The following is a 23,721-nucleotide window of genomic DNA, read 5'->3' on the forward strand; positions in this document are numbered from 1 at the left end:
CATTGATGATTTTGCTTTAAAATGGAAAAGAATATATGCCCCCCAAAAAAGATTAAAACATACTTCATCACACATGTAAATAAAGAATAGACAATTAGAAGTATACTAAGATAAATATTTAAAAAAACTACTGGCTCCAAGAGAGCCTAAACAATGGTATCTTCTTATACATAAGTCACTACAATGTACAAAAAGCTATATCTAACAAAGTATAAAGCACATAACACTATATTTTGCTCTATACTTCACAAGGCCATCTTCATAATGCCAGGAAGGTCATTGCACCTCTTGAGCCAGACAAAAGACTTGTACAACTCGGGATTCTTACTAATGAGGTTCTCCATATTTTGCTCCCTCCAGCACTGTAGAGATGACAAGAAGCATGTGTTATTTGCAGCACACTTTCTATCTCGATGGCCTACTAGGAAGCTGGCCTTTCTATGTCTAAAACACATCACCATCGCCAGAATCGAGTCATCTGATGCTGCAACCCCGCCAGAATCGAGTCATCTGATGCTGCAACCCTTTGTTGGACATTTGCGCATCGGAGAGAACAATTACAGGTAAAATGAGCATCAAGCTCCTGCTTTTTTCTATCAGCAGCCTGAAACGCATATCAAGCTCCAGCCCCATTGCTTAGTTTGAGGGTCATCTTGATGTTCATGGCTGCCAGTTCAGCCGCTAGATATTTGAACACGTACGGCATTGCAACAGTCTCCATTCCTTTACTTGTCCGGCAAGCAAGACAAGTTACCTTTTTGGGTTCTCTAGCAGGTGGCAGACCACTAATTTTCCGCATTTCTTCTTGCATTTTTTGTTTTGGCGGCTGGATTAGTGACGCTGTTAGGATACTTCCACATTCAGAACACACGTCTGCAATGTGATGATCTGAGCTGGTATGGAGTCTATCATGCAGCAAATATGCTGCTCCATGAGCAAGGAGTGAGTCTCGTTCCATTTCTCCAAAGCGGATACCTCCACCACGCTTTCTCCCCTTGATGGGCTGCCGCGTGACCTGGTCTACTGTTCCAGTAGAACGGACCTGTAAAAAGAAATGACCCAATTTCAGTATCCAACTATATAACCTGAACAGATCACCTCGGAATGAGGTTGATAAAGTAAGAATATTTGAAAGTCTTAATTTATTCAACTGCACCTGTGGTTTTTTGTGTTTGGGGGGGGGGGGGGGGGGAGGTTAAATGGGGTAAAAAAGAGAAGCCTTCCGCAGGATAAACTTGTATTTTACACCTAGTCAAAGTGATATCCCACTTAAAGTCGAAGAAAAAAGAACAGCAGTAAAAGAGACCCATTAAAGCATCAAATCTGTCAACCCCGTAGTGCATAAGATACATTTAATAATATAGTAATGAAACACTCAAACAGGAAAAGGAAAACGATGTAGAGCAAGCATTTAAGGATCTTGGTATCATTTGTAAGTCAATATTGAGCAAAAAACAAGGGGTTCTTTTCCGGTTTTCAGTTTCCAACTTCCAAACTAAACAGTTCACATCAGACTTGAGCACAAGAGGTGGTTATGTAAGCAGTTATTCTCCCCTTGATGAAAACATGAATCAACATAAAAGAGTCAACGGGGGCAGGATGAATAATCAAGATTTTATTCTAATATCAGCATGATACGAACCTGAAATTTATCGGAAACCATGTGCCGTAGCCGCTGATAATAAACAGGCCCAATAAATATTTCACAAGTCAGCTCTGTCCCATATACTCCACTATATAGTACTTCTACACCATGGTAATTGAAGCCAGAAGCTGTTAACATGGAACCAAGTTCATCCACCAGTGAACTGGATTCTGATTCTGCATCCTTCATTGTGTTAGAAAATGGTGTTGCATCGACAAACTTTCCGTGTAAAGCACCTCCCTGTTTGGAGATAGCATAGAAAATAAAGAGTCTTCAGCATGTATGATCATCCATGTCAAGCTAAAGGAACAATTTATTCCATAAACAAGAGATGTCGTCAGCACATGCAATCATGTAGCCAGCTACTTTAACTCCGAAGACTGACAGAAGAGAAAACAGACGTACCTTAGCAGCAATTGACTCCAATAGCATAGCAATCGTCATCCTTGAAGGGAATGCATGAGGATTAATAATAAGATCTGGCCTCATTCCTGTAACACCTGAGAATGGCATATCAATATCAGGCCATAATTGAGAGCAAACACCCTTTTGCCCATGTCGGCTGCTAAATTTATCACCAATTACAGGATTCCTGGAGCGTCTAAAACGTATGTTTGCCTGCCCAGAAGTGAGAAACGACTGTCATAAGTTGAACAATTTGAAGCTTTTTGAAGTCATGACACCAGAGTAAAAATTTTAGCTAACAGAGAGAAATGTGTACATCATGAACTAACAAGGTTTTTATTATCACAAATAAATAAATAAAAAGAAAAAAGAAAAAAGCTGACAAGTAACAACAGTTGCAAAATTTGATAAGCGCAATAAACCTTCAACCACAGCATCAAAGGGAACACCCCATACTTTAAGACGACAAAAGTAAATAGTACCACAAACCCCCTGAAGAACATGAAATTTTGAACTTCCAAGGCAGACATGAGTCACCAAGAGAATATCAACTTACCTTGATACAATGAAATAAAAAGAGATATTGACAAGGCAATAAGATGAAGAAGTTATAGCAAACAACAGAGACTTCATAAACTTGTTATCTATGTTAGATCTATGCTAAATACAAATTAAGGAAAAGTAGTGGGTTCGTGAGTATGGACAGTAGGTGGCTAGAGATTATGGTTTTCTTCTTTTCCCTTGTCAAGGGAGGTGGACCACTACGACCAGCATAGTTACATCAGAAACCAAGAAACATTTGAAGTTATCCATTGCTCAAACGTTCAATCACAGAGACAGTGTCATTGACTAAAAGGTTTGCCCTGTAGGTTCCCGTTTGCCTTCAGTAGAACTAGGTATAAAATGCAAATCTAGTCAAGATTAGGTGATACTCCAAGTTCTCATAATTGATATGCTGCTGACATCTCAGGTAAAATATTGCATAAAAAGATTGAAAAAGCATAAATTTGAGGGGTGGGGGGAACAATATTAAGTTATGTACCATTGTTAGTTCAATAATCTCAGAAGCAGGAAAAAACTTGAAGCCAGCGGGACACCTCAAAGTCAAAAGTTAGGTTCACAATTAATCTGGGGGAATTTAAACCCTGAGGTTATCACAGATAGTAGTTGGGAGAACAGCTTAAACCCTGAGGCCATTCTCCTCAGCTAAGTTGTTTGCCAACAACCAACAGGATGTTGTTCGGCCATCCATTTGTTCCCGGTTAACAACTACCAAATCAATTCTCAAGCATAGGTAGTAACAACTTGCATGTTGAATCAACACCGCCACCTTACAGCAAAGGGACTATGAAAAATAATTTAAGTACCTTTCCCATGATCCCCTAACTTTTCTTCTTCCCCTCCCCTAACCAGATGCAAGTCTATATAATACATAATTTGAAGACACGGAATTTAAGGCGTGAGGGAAAGAGGCACTGATAAACTAGAAGAGCAGAACCCAATAGGATGCGGGGAAGGGTCTTGAGAAGATGGATAACTAACCATCTGAGGAAGAGTCTGAATCAGACAACAGGAAGCAATTTGATTCAGAATCTGAGTGCCCTATAAATGCTAACATTACGGGACTATAGCACTTGCTGGCTGCTGATGATATGTTGCAGAGGTGGAAGATGATGCTATATATACCTCTTGGGTTCCAGAATAACTGTTGGAACAAAGATGAGACAGCAATTTAAATCGTTGGAGATTCTTTTTTGATAACCGAGAAATCTCCGAGGGCCAGTAAGGCACGAATTGAAACTCGGTTGATAACGGGCCCTTCCCTTTGCCCTTCTCCATTTCAACACCAGGCTTTTTTCTGTGGCAGGGTTCGAACTTGTGATGTTTGTCAAGAGACTGAAAGGATGTACTTCAACCACTAAAGCAACCTATAAACTATGACAGTTGATGCTGAATCTCTTTGGTTTAAGCTGGACCATGCCTAGAACTCTGGGATATTACTCCACAAGCTATTAGGTGAACTACAAGGAGAGAAAGGAACTCGAGAGCTTTTGAAGGTAAAGAAAAGTCCATCAGAAAGTTCTATAGGATTTTTTTTTTTTGCAATAAAGTATAGTTCTAAAGGACTTAGTCTAGCACACATGTTTTGCTGTTTGTATAGATAATGGAATGGAGTACTGCAGAAGGAAGCTCTTCCCTTTACAGTTTGAGTATACCTTTTAATAGGGGCACCTTTCAGTTTGAGTATACCTCTAGTGTAATAGGGGCACCTTTCAGTTTGAGTATACCTCTAGTGTAATAAGGGCACCTTTCAGTTTTGAGTATACCTCTAGTGTAATAGGGGCACCTTTCAGTTTGAGTATACCTCTAGTGTAATAGGGGTACCTTCTAGCAATAAAATAGTAACTTACCAAAATGGATAGCTCTGCAATCACACGACTATGATAATAAAGCATCAGATAGAAAACGTTCAGTGGCCGATGTATATATCGGAACTAGAAAGCAAAAGATAAAAGAATTATACCAGCTTATATATTTTAACAAACCTTTCATTTTATGAAGATGGAAAAGGTAGAAAATTAAGAGCACAGAAACAACAGCAAAGCGGATCAGAAACCCGAAAAAGTAACAGCACACATATATCTTCTCAAAGTCGAACATATCCTGGAACTACTCACCTTCTGCAGATGCGTTTTATTTTTTACATCGACAGCAACATAATCAACAACAACAGGCTCTGAACCCTTCAACTTCATGTTAGTTGTCTGACTGGTTATTTCGTTGTAAATGGTACAATATGGCTCATGTGGATTAATCCTCTGTAATCAAATTAGCATGTTGGTTCAGACGCAACTTGACCCACAAAAAGAAAATAAAAAATAAAAAAGAACAGACATCCTCTTACCTGCCCCACATATGGAAGACCATCAGAATCAATCAGCTGATGAGATGACTTATCCAAATAGCTTCTTCTAAACACCCTTTGAGCACGATCAGATTTGGCGCTTTGCTCAGTCAAGTCAATTGTTTCTGTCTGCAGATCACACATTGGTCAATAAAAGACGTCCACATAAAAGATCAGAAAACTTGCCACTCCATCAATGCAGTGCCAAAAGGAAAGTCATAGTTCAGTAGATGAATTTGTATGGGGAAACCCCTTAGTGGCAGATGATACCTGGTATATATGCCCATGACACAAACCACGATCTACAGATGATTTATTTAAGACCATGGCATCCTCCATGTCATATCTGTATAACATGAAGATATGCATTTAATGTTTCCACTGATAGAAAAGACAAGGCACAGTACAGAACTCTTACCCTGAATAAGCCAAAACTGCCACAATTGCATTTGTTCCTAATGGATAGTCATCAACACAGTACTTCTCATAAGCTTTTGTGCGTACAATTGGAGTTTGAGGAGTCTGAAAAGATCCATTTTTCCCCAAAAGAAAATCAGAGGAAAGGGAAAAGATAATATCTCAGAGGCTAGAACATTATCAACATAAGTTCTTAAGATTTATAGCTGTTTCAAGGAAATGGCATCCAGTTCAAGGCACATAATTACTTAGATACTACTAAATAAGTCTCACCCTCCCAAAAAAATATCGAATTGCAAATAATAACCAGGACAAACCTGAAGGTGATATAGCTTTTGATCAGCACGACAGTTTAATGCTTGCGAGGAGAAACCCATTGTTTGTTTACCCATCTGTACAGTAGATGAAGCATGAGATCCTTTAACAATCAAAACAAAAATAGATGAAGCATGGGATATACTAATGTATTGAGCCTCAGCAGCGAGCAGTCTATATAACATCATCCAGAAATCCTTTAAAATTAACTCAATACCTGACACTGATACATATTACGTGGACTTTGATTATGATCAGACCAAGGTGTAAGATTGCCAACAACACTCAAAATATTAGTTGGATGAATTTCTCGATGTGTGGCAGGGAATACATTTTTCCTTCCTCCATCTCCACCATCCGGGCAGCTTATCTCCATATACACCTGCACATAACAAGTATATGACCTTGCAATGATATATTGGAGGTTCTCATTAACAGTAAAGTTCATTACATTCATGTCTGTTCCAGCAAAAGTGTAGAACTTGGGAGAGGAAAAGCCAGAAATATAGTACCCACCTGTTCAAAGGGTCCAATGAGTTCAAGATCATTGCCCTCTTCAGCAGGCGCAGAGATATTTCTTACGGGACGAACAAACCTAGAAGGAGATGTGAACAGATATAGACCAGGATATGCTCCACTCATGCTCAACGGGATGTATCCAACCTCCAAATCAACTGGGATCTACTGTCCATTAGGTGCATAATAAGTCACTAAGCAAAAGATCTTTTGCAAAAAGAAGTCGATCAGAAACAAACCGATATTGCTGACACTTTCAATCTTCGCAAGTATGTAACAGCTTCTTCAATTTTATCAGATCGCATACTGCCCACAATACGACCATCCAGTAGGACAGACAGCTCTTCAGGGGGGCCACCTTTCACAAGCTTTGGCGCTGATGGTATCATTCCAATTGTAGTCAACACGCGCAATATGGACTCCCGGATTTTGAAGAAGTCTTTAATATTTCCCTTCAAATCATAGTATGACGTGATGCCTAGTGACAGAATGATTGTATTAAGTGGATAGCAAATTTTGCATTGTGTTTTCCAAATAAAATAGAGAAATTAATCAAAGGACATTGGACCTCACAATCATACTTAGTTTGAAGTGGAAGCATTTAGTGCTAAAGTTGAATATTTGACTAAAAAAGAGCAAAGAAACAATTTATGTCACACACTATCAGGACTTCACATTCCCTGTTTAACTACTGATGTGAATATGACACAAGGAGTCCGTGGTACGTGCAGCAAATGATGGGCAATTGGAGCAATGCATGTAGTAGCATAGAAGAAGAAGTTGCAGTAACAGAGAAACACTAGGGGATGCAAAATTCCACAAAAGGTTAGTGATATACAGGTTAACTTCACCCCTGAAAAGCACCAGTGGTGATTGGGAAGTGGCAATGCCCCTCCTGTTCTGGGTTAACAGTTAGTTTTCTCCTTGACATATTGATTCAGCAAGTGGTGAATCAATGGGAGCGAGCAAGATTTCATAAAAGAAAAAAGGTTAAGGAAAAAAAGAGTAAAAACAAGACTATATCCCAAAGTTAGGCTGGTGAACAAAATCGACAGCACAAGGCAAGGGAACTTACGGCAAGATGCAGTCATATGATTAAGCAACCCACATGGCTCCCCATCAGGTGTGTGAACAGGACAAAGGAAACCCCAAGATCTGAAAAATGGTGGGAAGTGCCACAAAAATATGAATGAAAACTTAATAGTGATTTCCCATGAAAATAAAGCAATTGGGCAGCGGACAAAAAGACAACATACTCAGGCAACAACTTCCGCACACTTGTCGTACGAAGGCCAGCAAATGAGGCACCTCGATGAACTGCTCGGAAATGTGAAAGGAAACGGAGGAAATTTAACCTCTCTGCCTGAACTGTCATACCAGCTCTCTAACCAAAAAAAAAAAAAAAAACAGCCAAGTGAAGATGCTCATGAGAACATGATGCCAAAGGTGCACTTTCTATAAAATGATCTAACCAAAGTTTAATATTTGAGAGGCCAAAATTGGCTTCCATTGCCTAACTGTGCTACCTTCAACAAGAATTATCTCATTCATACAAATTTTTTTAATAACATGAAAAAGCATGAAAAGCACCACTATTGTTTGTCACAAAAATACACTTCCTTTAAAATGGGAAGAACCTGTTTAACTAGGACTAGGAGTACTAGTAGAAGCGAATGAAAAGGAGTTTAAATTTCTCTTATAGGTTCTTTTTTTGGGATAGGTATAGTCAATCAGATTACCCCACACAAAGCTGCTGTAGATCTACTTATTTAATGCAATCACCCACTTTTACCCCCCTCCCCCCCCCCAAAAAAAAAACAAAAAACGAACAAAGAGAAACCTACTTGATGTTTCACAAGCACCCGTAACTCGCAAGTTATCCCTTTCTATTCTATCTACCAACCCTCGGGGAAGAAGAGAATTCTATTTGAGACTCCGCTGTCAAATTAACTTAAATAGCGGCCTATCCAAACGCTTAAACTTAAAATAGCCAACGGATATATAATATATGTATAATCCATATATAGAAGGGGAGACTTGGCGTAACGGATAAAGTTGTTGCCATGTGACTAGGAGATCACGAATTCGAGCCGTGGAAACAGCCTCTTGCAAGGTAAGATTGCGTACAATAGACCCTTTTGGTCCAGCCCTTCCCCGGACCCCGCACATAGCAGGAGCTTAGTGCACCGCTCTGCCATTTTTTTTATAATCCATATATAATATGTGTAGAATCATGTATAATCATTAAATAATCTGGGTATACTAGCTAGAAAAAGTAAACAATGAATTCAACCGATTATTTGTGTAAAGATCTCCCCAACGAAAACCACTAAAAATAGACTATCTTTAAGCCCGTGTTCTTTTTGCTCACTATGGTACCCAATCTACTTGGTGTAGTTTCTCCAACAAGGCACTATGAGTATTCCTTTTGTCAAGAATTTCAATCCAACACTGCATGTACGTTAGCTTTGTGGCATAACAGAACAGAATCTTCAGATGTAATTCAATCGAAATTCTTTCTCCATTTTCTGTTAGTTTTGTTAGGTTTTCCTTCCTGTGAGAACTTTTTACCGATTATTAACTGTTCAATTTCATTTAGTATCCCTATGTGTTCTCTTTTTTCTTTTTTGATTGGTCTACCTTCCTATATGAATCTTATGGTAGTTATCAGATGAAGCAGAGAAAGCTTAAACTCATTTTCCTTTCAGAAGACAAAAAGTTTGAGTTCTGCCATATGGAGAATAAAAAAGACAGTTAGGAAGAAGCATCAGTTGCAAATGCAAATGTCTTAATTGTTGGTGCTTCATATAAAAGCAGCATAAATAAATACCTGCTGCAAGTCAAGACCTGATTGTGTAACCAATCTCCCAGTCTTTAACATGTTCTCAATAGCCAAGCTCATCTGTTTGGGAGCATTTTTTTCAATAGTCTTCTTGACATCTGCCACTGCAATATACATAAAAGCAGATGAAGTCAATCCAAAATTCTACCTGAGTTCTAGGAGGAAGCTGATTTAATTATCTTATATGTGAGGTACATGAGCATTCTCTGGCATGGATGTTTAAGGATATCTTATTTGTAGGTGAATCATAGGCCTGCATATTGGTGATCACTAAATGATGAAAAAACGGAAAAGAGACTGAAAAATGAAGAGAAGAAATGTAATTTTGGCCCGGATTTGATCTATGGAAATTGAGATAACTGAATGGGAAAAAAAGAGGGAAGCTCTGACTTTCTGGACATTAGTACTTGTGTTGCAACGTTAAACTAACAGAAAAGCTTATGATAATGACCCATGTAGGACTGGCAAAAAAGGCATAAATATTCAGACAAAGTCTGGACCGGACCAATTCCAGAACTTTTGCAGGGATGTCCCAAATTATTCATCGGTCCACGCAAGTTGCATGCTAAGATCAGGAACAGCTTCACGGGTGAAAACTGATGTGAAACTTTGTCATTTGTTTTATAAGATAAATAAATTTCATTAATATTTCGGCCACAAAAGCGCCTGTATACAAGTAGTATACAAAAAAGAAGAGAAGATGTGAAGCTTTTTTAAAAAATAAACTTTGTGTACATAACTTGCAAATTTCTGCAACATTTTTGTGAAAGCACTCATCATAGCCATGTACATATATCTACAAAGTGATATAAACTAAGATGGATAAAATAGGTAGATGGAACATACAGCTACTTAGCTCAAACTTCTTTTTTTCACCATCAGTTTCTTCTTGAAGCATCCTTTGTAATCTAAGCAGCCAATCTTGTAGCTTTTCCTGTAAATGTGCTAGAGAATGTCAAGACAAAGTTAAGATTGCAAATACAGTAAAAAAAATTTACCATCAACTAATACAACCAACGCAAAACTGCAAAATCCAAGTAGATAACAGTTATGTCAGGAAAAACAAAAGAACATTCTGATTCAGAAATGGTGTCGATCTGTAAAAGCGTAACACAACTCAACACATAAAATTGAATATCTCATGTGAGGAAGACATTAAACATGTTTGATAATAAAATTAGAAGATCACTTAATATATTAAGTGCCACTTTTTAAATGCTTCACGAATCATAACACAAAATCAATGAGACTTCATCTCAAACTTGTCAACCATTACATGTCGGTACCAAAACGAATATATTTCAACATATATTATCAGATTAACATATTCATAATTAAATATACATTATGTTTAGTGCATATAGAAGTTAAAAGAACATAAACTAGTTAGACATGTAAAGTCTTTTAGTTTCAGCATCTAGTTTCATAAGTATCCAATGAATGAAACATTTAATCAGTTTCAGTAACAAGTTTCAGACATGTAACAGTAATTTAATTGCTTAAAGGTTAGTGACTTCAATTATGCAGTAATTTAAAGTTGACTTTGACCTAAAAAATTTAGTTTTACCACATAGCTCCCAAGATGTAATATTTGCCACATCCTCATGTTTTGTAATGAGTAAAAGGGAAATTAATAATGGAATAGAAGCACCAAGAAGGCGGAAGGATAGAAGAAAGAAAAGTAAAAATCAAAGTACTAGAGTGTGAAAGGACAGAAACTTTCAAGTGGAAACTGAAGGAATCCACGAACCGTGCTAATTCTTTTATCCCCTTCATACCAAAGATACGAGAAGTCTAAACACTAAAATTTAGACCTATGAACAGGAAGAGTGGAACACTCATATTGTGTGCTATCCCTCTACTTCGACAACATCACCACATGAGGCAGTGTGGAAATATATTCAGAATTCTGTATGTCTTTTTGATCTTCAAACCAGCCCATGATGTAACGCTGTCCCCTAAACAGAGGCATTGACTCATTATGTGCCAAATGGGAATAGGACATTTGCTAGAGATCTCCTGCTAGTTCACAATGTAATAGAAGATATCTACATTCTCTTAAAGTGTTCTTTTAATCGTTAAAGAGTACTAAGTGATGTGTAACTGCACACAATGTTATAGCACCAAGGAGCTCAAAAATTATAAGAATCCATCTATTTCTTTCATATTCCCATATTACCCCAAAGTTCAAACAGCTAAACAAAACGTAATACAGTCACAAGAGCAGCCACTTGTCCTTCAAAACATCACACATTTCTTTTAAGTGCCTTGTGCAAGCAAAAGAAAATATATATCCATAAATGTACTGCAACCACGAGCTGTCGCAGACAACTTTAGCACTTGTAGTATGCCTAACTCTCAACTTAAAAGACCTACTTAGTATTGGACTTAAATGGGCATGAATATAACACAATTGATGGAGATGACTCATCCAGCAAACATCAACTAGTTCGGGTTTGAGGTATAGTTGATTGCTACTTAATTCATCCTGGATATAAGATTTTTTAGCACAAGGGAGAATGACAAGACATATTGCTATGCGGCACTCACTATTTAAGCATTACATTCAATATCACAAGACAATTATTCCGTAAAAGAAATAATTTCAAAGTTTGGACCTTGAGATAAATAGTAATTAAGTGACCCGGCAGCAAAACTTCTTGATTTTGCAGAGAGTCTGGATTGTCTAGGACAGAAGTCTGGTCTATAAGAGAAAAAAGCTTCTGCAACATAAAGCTAAATAAAGAAAAAGTATCAGTATATCAATAGCCAAAACATACAACTGCAGGTGGAAGAGTAACCATAAAATCACAAGACAACTTCCAAAGAAGAAAAATACTAACACAAGTAGATTGAATTTATCATGATTGTTATCCAGATGGACAAATATGTAGTCTCTTAGCACAGCATCAGCAACCTGCCAAGAGAAACAGAGAGGAGTATGTGACGTACGGGTATCAAATCCAGACAAAAAATGTTTGTTCTGACTATTAGAAATAAATCATGTCACGTACAACCAAGATAATACTTACAGTATTGTAACTATAATTTTGCATTCCTGTCATAACGGGTTGGAAATGCTCCCCTGAAAAGTAGAAGATTGATCATATGCAGTCAACAGTCGTGATAAGGTGACAGTTAACCTTGACAGGAAACAGAACAAGTACCAATATGTTGGAGGCACTGTGCTCGGGTGAAAAGAGATAAAGCTTGAACTTCATCCAGAATAATTTTTGCTCTTTCACCGACAAGCTGGGTGCCAACAGCTCCCTTTACTCGGTCATATTCCTCATTGTAGCAACATGTTAAATTGACGTATATTTCGTGATCAGTAGTGTCAACGAGGGCCTGGGGACACATAAATACGGTAAGAAGTCTAGCAGAATAGACAAGGTTAGCGGGATAAAGCCTAGTGGTTTCTAGCAACGCCTGCCCACCACCCCCCACCCAAAAAAATGAATCCTTCTTTATCTTCCCAGTAATCAATAAGTTATGGTACCCCAATTATGCACCAATTTGTATAATATTTACAGAACGAAGGTCCAACAAATATACAAATGAGACAAAGAGAACTTCAGTAAAGCCTGAAAGTAACTTGTTAAATATGAAAAAGAATATATTAGAGGTCTAACTGTACATAATGTTTTCTTTTTGTTACCTTGTGTAAATACTCTCTTATATATATATATATATATACAGAGAGATGTGTAGAGTGGCTGTACACTTTTTCCCCAATCTCTTTTCTCTCTTATTTCACATGGTATCAGAGCTAGGGTTGGGGAAACCAAGTTACATCACTTCCCTCTCTATCGCTTGTGACAGAATCTGTCCTCTTTGTCTCCATCCGGGCGGTTAACAGATTTTTGTTTTCTCGCTACAGGTGGACTGATTTTTTTCGTTGTTTTTCTTTCACTGGTTTGGTTCGTTGGTCTTTTGTGACTGGTTCTTCGCGCTGCTCTTCGTTCGTTGGTTCTTCAACATAGTGGCCTCCTTTCTGCTGGTAACACTGAAAAATTGAATTTTTGTTGGCTATTGTTTGATTGGAGTAATCTGGCTACAGTGATTAATTCTTGGATTTTGAAGACTCTTCCATACTGCTTTCACTGATTTTTTGTTGGTTATTGCATTCGTCTTCAAGACCTTATTGAAACCATCTCAATCTAAAATGTCAGAAAAACAAAGTTTAGTTCCTGGTGCATACGGTGGTTCCCTAATTTTTGGAACTCCAGTGATTTCTACCGTCAAACTTAACGGAAGAATTTTGCTGATTGGAGGGACGCTGCTAAATTGTGGTTTATGTGTCAAGGGCATTTGCAGCACCTTCCAAAAGATGTGTCAGAAATTGAGGAGTCTAAGAAGGCAAACTGGACCCGAATTGATGCCTATCTTTGTTCCCTTCTATGGCAGGCAATTGATCCTTCCCTGATGGCAGTTTTCCGTCCATACAAGACATGTAAAGGAGTATGGGCTCGCGTCCATGAGATGTATATCCGTGATGTTACGAGGGTTTATGATGTCCTCTCTAGCCTCTTTCAGCTTAAATTGACAGATACTGATATGCAAACACACTTGGCGCGCTTGCAGGCGTTGTTTACTGAATTTGATGAGATTATGCCTTGTACAACTGATTTGAAAGCACAAGATCAATGTGACAAAATGAAAATGGTTATATGCTTACAAAGTCTAGGGGTGATTATGAATCTGTCCGAGCTCAGATCCTTAGTGGAGAATCAATACCTCCATTGAAGGATGTATTTGCTCATTTGATTTGAGTGACTAGTAATTTGGTGGCTCTATCAGGTATGATGGGGGAGGAGAAAACTGCCTTTGTGACTGATTCTAATTTATTGGGTACGACATATGGTTGGAAGGATAATCGAGGATTTAAAAGTGGTAAAGGCAAAGAAGGTCATGTGAATCCTTTAACTTGCAATCATTGCAGAAGTCGTGGTCACACCCAAAATAAGTGTTATTCTTTACATGGGTTTCCTCCTAAAATTGCTAATGCTGCTCAGACACAATTTTCTACCAATTCAGATGGTAATGCAACTTCATCCAATGTTCCCTCCACTGGATAGTCCTCTATAGTTATTTCAGCTGAGGAATATGCTCATCTACTACTAAAATTGCTCATCTGCTACTTTACATGGGTTTCCTCCTAAAATTGCTAATGCTGTTCAGACACAATTTTCTACCAATTCAGATGGTAATGCAACTTCACCCAATGTTCCCTCCACTGGATAGTCCTCTATAGTTATTTCAGCTGAGGAATATGCTCATCTGCTACTAAATTAGGCAGAATAGCAGGCATCTCAACCTATTGCTCACCTAGCACAGTCGGATAAGTCATTGGCTTGTCTTACTACATCTTCCTCTCTTGGCCCTTGGGTCCTTGACTCAGGCACATCTGACAATATGTCGGGTAACTAAAATTATTATCTATCTTCATACTCCTTATTCTTTACCTTTAGTTACTTTAGCTAATGGTTCTACTACCTCTGTGAGTGGTCTTTGGACTGCTCAACCCACTGCTTCCGCACCCTTTATTATCTTCCCAAGTTTCCTTGTAGTTTAATATCCATCAGCAAACTAACCAAGGAATTTAACTGTTTTGTGATTTTTACTTCTGATTCTGTGTTTTTTTTGGATTTGAAGACTGGAGGAACGATTGGAAAGGGGCATAGTCTCAAGGTCTTTACTGGCTAGCTGTTCCAACACCTTTTGAAGCACCTACTGCCTGCACCGTCATTGCATTCCCGCAACAAATTCATTGTCGTCTTGGTCATCCTTCCTTGGCTAGTTTGAAGCAGATGGTTCCGAGTTTTTCAAATGTTAGTCAACTAAAGTGTCAGACTTGTCAGCTTGGTAAACACACTAGGGTTCAGTTTCCAAGTAGAGTCAACAAACAAGCTAGTGCTCCTTTTGTTTTAGCTCATTCAGACATTTGGGACCCAGCCCCCGTTGTTTAGTCAAGGTTATCCTTACTTTGAAACATTCATTGAGGATTATTCTAGAATGACATGGGTTTATTTATTGAAGAATCGTTCTGATTTTATATTTCACTTTTGTCCCATTTGCCAATGAAATTCAAACACAATTTGGTGTCCCTATTTGCAGTGACAATGCTTGAATATATTTCTCAACACCTTTTAAGTTTTTTATGTCTTCCCGGGGCATGTTACACCAATCTCCTTGTGCATATACTCCTCAACAAAATAGGGTTGTGGAATGGAAGAATCGACACCTTGTTGAGACTGCACGAACTTTACTCATACATATGATTGTGCCAACTCGTTTCTGGGGTGATGCACTTCTCAATTCATGTTACCTGGTAAATAGAATGTCTTCTAGTGTTCTTCATGGTCAAATTCCTTTTTCAATTCGTTTTCCTCTAATGCAGTTTACTCACTACCTCCATGCATCTTTGGATGTCTTTGTTTTGTTCATCAGTTACTTCCAGGTTCGTCCAAGTTATCTCCTCGCCCGATAAAGTGTCTTTCTGGGTTACTCTCGAGCACAAAATGGATACGGTGTTATTCACCAAAACAACATCAGTATTTTATACATGCAGATGTAACCTTTTTTGAATATACTTCATTTCTTTCCAAGTCTTCAGACCATTGTGAGATGATATCTGACCCATTTCCACTCCCTCCTATCTCTTCTAAGGAATCATCTACCACTCCACCAAATAATCCACCGGAAATGATTACTTATCAGCGCAAGCACAAAAGAACTCAGGTGGAGGTTGGCCCAACAGAGGCGTTACAGGTACCTTCTAATAAACAATATCCTGACCCCTGCTCTAACGTTGCCTGCCTTCATCTTTGCATCCACCATCATTGTCTTTTACAAAACTAGATTTTCCTATTGCACATAGAAAATGTACCCGTTCTACTGCCAACCCTCAAAATATAGTCATGCCTCTTGCCTTATCTATAAATTTCTAAATTATACTCCCTCCGTTCCAGCTTATGTGAACCTATTTACTTTTTGGTCCGTTCCAAAAAGAATGACCCCTTTCTAAATTTAGAAACAATTTTGCTTAAACTTACAATTCTACCCTTAATGAGAAGCTTTTATAAACACAAATACTCTGGCCCCTTTTTGACTTCTTTAGGACCACAAATTCCAAAAGTCTTCATTTTTTCTTAAACTCCGTGCCCAATCAAACAGGTTCACATAAATTGGAACGGAGGGAGTAACCGTTTATCTGCACCATATATTGAATTTCTTTCTTCTTTGGACTTTGTTTTTGTTCCTAGATCTCTTACAGATGCACTGTCACATCTTGGCTAGCAGGCAACAATGGAGGATGAGATGTCTGCATTGAATGCTAATGAAACTTGGGAGCTTGTTTCCTTACCACCAGGTAAGACTACAGTAGGGTGTAGTATATACGGTAAAAATGTCCCCCGATGGTCAAATTGATTGTTTGAAGGCTCGTCTTGTCGCTAAGGGGTACACACAGGTTCTAGGTTTGGACTATGGAGATACTTTCTCTCCTGTAGCAAAGATTGTGTCTGTTCGTCTATTGTTATCCTTGGTTGTTGTTCATCACTGGCCATTTCATCAATTAGATATCAAAAATGTTTTTCTGCATGGTGACTTGGAAGAAGAGGTTTACATGGAGCAACCACCTGGGTTTGTTGCTCACAGGGAGTGCTTTGGCAAGGTGTAAACTCCAAAAGTTCTTATATGGTTTGAAGCAATTCCCTCGAGCATGATTCAGTCACTTTAGCTCAATTGTCCTTGATTTTGGTCTGGTAAGAAGTCAATTTGATCATTCAGTATTTTATCGACATTGTGAAGGAAAACAGATTCTCCTGGTTGTATATGTTGATGATATTGTTATTACTGGAGATGATGTGGTTGGCATTAATCAACTAACGGGCTATTTGCACTCACAGTTTCAAACCAAAGACTTTGGGGCCTTGAAGTACTTTCTTGGAATTGAAGTTGCTCAATCTAAATGAGGCATTTACATATCACCGAGAGTAGGTACTAGATATTGCTCGAGTCTAAGACAGTAGATACACCAATGGATCCCAACATAAAGTAGACACCAGGAGACAAGAAGCCCATAATATCATCATATAGCTTGGTGCTCCAAAATGGTGTTTTACATCAAAACAGGTATACAAGTCCGGCAGGATGGTATCCAACCAAGACCAAGCCTATTACGACATAAACAATAATCTACCATGAAGTGTGATCCAAGCCCAGAGTTCAAAAGAAAAACTTTTGTCGAATCAATGCATCAACATCAACTATTCACTTCTACATTTGAATAGTTCTTAAGCGAGCCCACTAATGCTACCCCAACAATAATGTAATTGATTTTGTAAGTATCCTTTGCCAGCATTACAGCTTCTGATAGAATGATATAGCTGGTTAATTTTGAAATTTTAAATCTATACTGCATTTTAACCAGGTATATTACATAAAACATTCTAGAGTCTCAAAGAGGAATCTAACGAGACTAGAGAATACCAGTTTACCTTTAATATGATACCAACAGGAAGCAAGTATTCCCTTCCTTGTATCCTGCAAGGAGATAGCAAGAAGAATGCTTTTGAAATTATACAAGAAGACAGTTCAATCAACTAAGCTGTAGTTCCTCACCAGAATCCAAGTCTTGCACTTCCATTATTTAGATAATACAATTTAACTGAGACTGCAGACTGATCTTCTCTAACGCATCTGAAATCCAAATAGATGGATCAGTATTGTGCCAAATACATGTGAGCCCAACAAATAAAGAAGAACCAAAACAGTATCATATAAATGACGCAAAAACATTTTGACCATTATTATATCCTAATTTATTCTCCGAGTAAATAAGCCAAAGACACTTATTAATATGTCCAACTCCTGTAAAGCAGAAAGAACCAAAGTTATACAAAACTCTCTCCAGTGAGCCATAAAAGACCAATATGGTCAATCAGGCCATCTCAAATCAGCTTTGTCATTTTCACTGATTTAAAAGATTGGTTATTGGTCAAAACTATACAACTACTAGAGGAACTTTTCCTTGGCTCCACAATATAATAAATGTATAACAATAGTTTAGTACTTGCCCTTTGCAAGTATTAATTCTGCAGTCTCAGACCAAAAGAATTACTGTAGATGGATTTATTATGTAGTTATCATTGGAACTCTATCAGAAGGACAAAGATTAACCATACAACCAACCCTATCAGAGAATAGGATCAAACAAACCTCTTCCTTCCAGCATCCTTTCCTTCATCCTTCCCGGTTACTTTGATTGATGATTTTAAATAACTAAAAGAAAGGGTTATCTGTTCTCAGATGTCTTACCGGTGTTAGTCATAACACAACGGTCACTTTCTTTTTATACCATTTATGAGCACAAGAATCTCCAATAAATACTTCTAGTACATGACGTTTATTTGAGAATATCTTCTTCTTTTTTTTTGCAGAGGCATATTTATTTCGGCAGACATGTAAGCAATGATCTTTAGGAACTGTCACAAGCAAGATAACATCTTCTTATAAACAAGCATCAATGCTATAACCGAACACAATTGCTACATAAGCAAGTCATCAGTAAGAGTGTTGAGAAGGAACCTTATAACGACAGCTTTATCGGAATACCCTTCACGTCTATCACGAAATGAATTCCGTACCATACTCATTGGCTGGAGGTTAAAATGTTAAATGAAACCAATGAATCACATGAAAGAAATAGAAAATTCCAGCAGAATAAAGCATAATGTAGAGAAACCTGTGTAAATGTAGTGCAAGTGTCAAATAGATAGGAAGACTCACATAGTTTCGTTTTGGCAAAATTAGAAGGCGAATGACTCTCTCAAGCCCTTTAAGAATGAAATATCTGTGAATACACCCAAAAATTTATGTCTATGTTACAAAAACATGATAGATTATTCAAAATTCTTCAATTCCCAATGAAAAAGGCAGGACTCCTACTAAATCTGCGGAGAAAAGGTGCTGGATAGAGTGAGGATAAAGTGATTGATAATTAAAATTTGAGCTCACCCGCCCATTTCTGATGGTTCTTCTTTGTGAGCAGTTAACTTTTTGGAGTCATCAGCAGCTCTCAGATGACATAGTTTTGACTAAAAGAGGAAAGATGAACAAGCTAAAGGTCATGCAAGTGTTAACAATAGTATGTCATTAAAGAGGAAAAAAGGAGGCAACACATTTCCTTTTGATGGTTCTACAATTGAGCGCTTAATTTAAACCTCTGCAACAGACAGATGCTGGCGTAAAACACATGTATACACTGGGATAAATGATCAAAACCACTTTTAAGGTGTCCACTGCCAGATTCTTTTCTATAACTATCCCATAATGTCTTGTTTTTCTCAACTTGCAACATTTTCAGCTGAAATTAAATGAATATTTAAGTCATCAAACTAGGTATTATAGATTTAAAAAAGCTGACCTTCAACATGATAGGGAACTGCCCAAAATTAAATTTCTCTCTGATTACTGCTCCATCTCCATACTGGAAGCAAATATCCACCAAAAACTTTCCCGTATATGAAAGTTTAGCTTGTCGACACTGTTTCACGAACGCAATAGATCATAGATTAGCTGCGGTCACGGATTCCACTGACAGAAGTACGCATGAACATAAAATCTTACCTCAAAAGGATACAGAGCATCATGCATGGTCTTGGAAGTTCGTTCCTTTTGAGGTGGGAATATTTCAGGTTTGCCGAACCAGAGTAGTCTTAGGTTAAGAAAAACTATTAAATAAACGATTAAAAGACTGGCGATAAGAAAAAAGAAACTAACAAAAAGAAGCAAAAACAACATTCACCTCCTTGTTTTACAGATTAAAAACACAATTAAGCCAAGCTCAAATATTTTAATCTCTAACCCATATCGGAAGCACTGTGAAACTGTTTTTAATACATTTTGACTAGTAAATGACCGCAAAGCACGAACCTTTCCTCAGATTTTATCATGAAAAGTCATATTCACTACCAAATGCACTAAATTTATTTTCCTACTCTAAATTGATAGTAGTACTATATAATGTACTTACCTCTTCTCCAATTCTGAAATAAATCTTAAAATTAAAAGGACTTTTGTTTTTCAAATAAACTGAGGACAGAAAATTATAATCCTAACTTCACCATGATTCAATGCACAACCCCTAGGTCTTCAATTTATACAGTAGAAAAGAAAAATAAGATAGTTAAAAAAAAATCCAATCTTTAACACAAGGCACATATTTTCAAGCTGTTCACTATCCTGTTTGACTAAATAAGTAAGACTCCGTCTCTTTTTAGCTCTGTATATAGCTAAAAATTCAATCAGAAGAATTGGCAACTAAAGAAAGGAATTTTGAAAAGAAAAAAGAAAAAAAGGATATTTCTTAGCTTGAGCTTGGAAAAGGAATCGAGGACTTCAACGGGCTTGATATTGAGGAGCATGGTTTCAAGACCATTATCGACCATATGATCAAAGGACTCAATATGGTGGCTGAACAGCTCTTTCAGTGCTGAGTAATCTTTCTCTTGCAACAAATGCGGCCGTGACATCGCCTTATTCTTTCCTTCGTTTTGGTCTTCCATCTTCCTGTTGTCTTTCTTGGACAGTATGACTGACAGCTAGGGTTTAGGGTTTAAGAAACTGAAAGAAGAAAGAACAAGTTTTTGTCAATGGGTGGGGCGGCGTTTGGGAAGAGGCGTCCCTTATTAGTAGTTAGCCGTAATTGTAATAACTTAGAAACATTGTGCAATGAAACAAAAATTATGGAAATTTTCTAAAGAGATGGCTATATTTTATAATCTATATTTGGTTAAAAATCGTTTTTTCCTCTCAATTTTGTCTCAGAAATCAAATTCTCCGAGCAACTTTAGACAATATACATTTTCTACTCTTATTTTCGATAATAATAATAATACATATTTTACCCTTTAGATTATCAATATTTCATCTCTTTGTATTTTTTGAAAGTCACAATATTTTTCTCTTTCTTCTAAAACGTATGCTATGGACTTACTTTTGTCCTACTTTTAAAACAAAACAAATATTATTTTTGAAGTAAAAATTTATTAAAAGTATTAATCAAGTATATAAATTTATCTATATTATATTAAAAGTACGAAATTCGTGACCTTAGCGAAATGTCGTTCGGCTTTTTTACCCTTTAAAAATAGAGTTCACGTCGAACAAAATAGTCATTTGATTATTTTCTTAATAGTTAGGAATAATCATTAAAATAATTTCCTAATATATAAAAATAATCATTGAATTACTTTCCTAATATTCAGTACTTTGATTTTTCTACTATAATTCCTTCAAAAAGCTTAAAAAGGAAACTTATCTACTTTGATTGTGAGAGTTTTTTTTCCCAAAAACCTTGTTGCTTATCAAACAAAACTAAAAAAATAACTTTTGAAAACTTTCCTCTTTCTGACAGCTAAACGTAGCAAAGGATTCTCCTATAAAATTTTATTGTTACCTTGATTTCTTTGAAATATGTCTTATTTCTTTTTTGTCAAAAAAATAAAAATAATTTTTAGGGAAAATACAAAAATATAAAACGTAAATAAAAAAGGAAATTATCATTACAAGAAGTAACAAAATTGTTCTCAAAGTGTTTAGCAATCCTAATTTAAATAACAAAGAAATTAACTAAGTGTAATTACATATACTTACAAAGAATAAAAATAATTGATTTACATGTTAAAAAGAAAAATAAGACATTCCTAAATTTTCTAACATAAATAAAAGAAAAATATAAAATTCCCAAAATCCTACCATAAATAAATGAAAAGTACCTTTTCAAGAAAATCAAACAGTCTTCAATTCTTAAAATCTAAGTTTAAGTTAAACAAAAAGAGAAATATCTTTTTCACGAGGTAATCAAATTGTTTTCAATTATTTATATCTATATATATATTTATATTATATCTATCTATCTATCTGTAGGATGTCGTGATGGCACACATAATCTCTAAGACTAGGTAAACCTATCAATGCGGAATAATAATAAATATCTGAAATAAATAAACTACAATTCAAATAATTTCAACTCCCAAAATTCAGTAGAAAAAAGTCACAAGCTTTTAAGAATTTATGCTCAGTGTCTCTATATAACAAAGTCTAAGAAAATAAGGAAGCAACATAACAAGAATAGAAGGGGACTCCGGAGTCTGCGGACGCTGGCAGATATACCTCGAAGTATCCGTACACAGGTACTCACTAATGTCTAGACTGGTAAGAAGTACCTGGATTTGCACAAAAAGATATGCAGAAGCGTAGTATAAATATACCACAGCGGTACTCAATAAGTGTCAAGCTTAACCTTAGTAGAGTAGTGACTGTGATGACCCAAAATGTCATCTTTAAATTTAATAATTAATTATGTATTCTAAGACCTCGAAAAGTACTATTTATTATTTCTCGACTTACGTGCACAATCCGTAAAATTTCCTGGAAAGTTTTTATGTGAAAAATAGATTAAAATGTGAATTAGAGGTTTAAAACTCAATTGAGTTGACTTTGGTCAATAATTTGAGCAAACAGACTCGGATCAGTATTTTGATAATTCCGGTAGGTCCGTATCGTGATTTGGGACTTGGGCGTATACCCGAAATCAAATTCTGAGGTCCCTAGCCCGAGATATGGAATTTTGATGAAAAATTAAAAGTTTAAGTTCAAATATAGATCGGATGTCGAATTATGTGCAAACGACCCCGAAATAGAATTTTGATAATTCCAACAGCTCCGTATGGTGATTTTGGACTTAGGAGCGTGTTCGAAATTTTATTTGGAAGTCCGTAGTTAAATTAGGCTTGAAATGGCTAAAAACAAGAATTTAAGTTTGAAAGTGTAACCGGGGAGTTGACTTTTTGATACCGGAGTCGGAATCCAATTCCAAAATATTTTATGGCTTTGTTATGTCATTTATGACTTGTGTGCAAAGTTTGAGGTCAATCGGAGTAGATTTGATAGGTTTCGACATCGAATGTAGAAGTTGGAAATTTTAAGTTTCATTAAGCTTGATTGCTTGAATGGGAGCACAATTCGTGATTTTAGCGAAGTTTTATGTGATCTGAGGTTTCAAATAAGTTCGTATGATATTTTAGGACTTGTTGGTATATTTGGTTGAGGTCCTGAGGGTGAGTTTCGGATGGTTAACGGATCAAAAGTTGGACTTAAAACAACTGCTGCAATTTTTCCTTTGTGCTGGAAATTCTGGGCCAAGATCGAGCCCAACATCGAGACCCAAGATCGAAGCCACGATCGAGGCCGAGGATCCTCGGCCATGATCGAGGGCTGCCTGGGCAGAATTATAAAAGAGGGCATTCGTCTCATTCGCCATTTTTAACAAATTGGAGCTTGAGCAAAGGTGATTTTTGATAGATTTTCAAGGAAAAGACATTGGGGTAAGTGATTCTAACTTGGATTTGGTCTATAAACACAAATATATAATTGTTCTCATCATTTATTTAGTGTTTTCAGATTAAGATTTGGGAAATTTTTAGAAATCTCATAGAAACGAATTTTTCAGAGTTCGGTATCGATTCGGAGTCGGATTTGAGTGAAACTGGTATGGTTGGACTCGTAATTGAATGGGTTGTTGGATTTCGTAACTTTTGCCGATTCCGAGACGTGGGCCCCACAGACGAATTTTTAATTAATTTCGGGATTTTTTTTATTGAAAATGTA

General features: G+C 36.9%; 1 protein-coding gene across 1 annotated transcript; it reads right to left on the minus strand.

Annotated features, from left to right (window-relative positions):
• Nucleotides 1-492: 492 nt before the first annotated feature.
• Nucleotides 493-20,788, minus strand: LOC104114612 (DNA-directed RNA polymerase I subunit 2). Its single transcript, XM_009625095.4, has 27 exons — nucleotides 20,414-20,788; nucleotides 19,678-19,760; nucleotides 19,475-19,594; nucleotides 19,066-19,145; nucleotides 18,838-18,901; nucleotides 18,637-18,707; nucleotides 17,671-17,748; nucleotides 17,547-17,592; nucleotides 12,213-12,393; nucleotides 12,078-12,130; nucleotides 11,889-11,962; nucleotides 11,664-11,781; nucleotides 9,892-9,979; nucleotides 9,034-9,149; nucleotides 7,460-7,587; nucleotides 7,279-7,358; nucleotides 6,443-6,681; nucleotides 6,204-6,368; nucleotides 5,905-6,069; nucleotides 5,690-5,764; nucleotides 5,374-5,477; nucleotides 5,226-5,301; nucleotides 4,956-5,084; nucleotides 4,729-4,869; nucleotides 2,051-2,263; nucleotides 1,643-1,885; nucleotides 493-1,042 (listed from the first exon to the last, which is right to left on the minus strand). Exons 1-27 carry the CDS (start codon nucleotides 20,613-20,615, stop codon nucleotides 617-619), a joined length of 3,558 nt encoding a protein of 1,185 aa, XP_009623390.1. The 5' UTR covers nucleotides 20,616-20,788; the 3' UTR covers nucleotides 493-616.
• Nucleotides 20,789-23,721: the final 2,933 nt, after the last annotated feature.

Source organism: Nicotiana tomentosiformis, chromosome 1, assembly GCF_000390325.3.
Source record: "Nicotiana tomentosiformis chromosome 1, ASM39032v3, whole genome shotgun sequence".
NCBI lineage: Eukaryota > Viridiplantae > Streptophyta > Magnoliopsida > Solanales > Solanaceae > Nicotiana > Nicotiana tomentosiformis.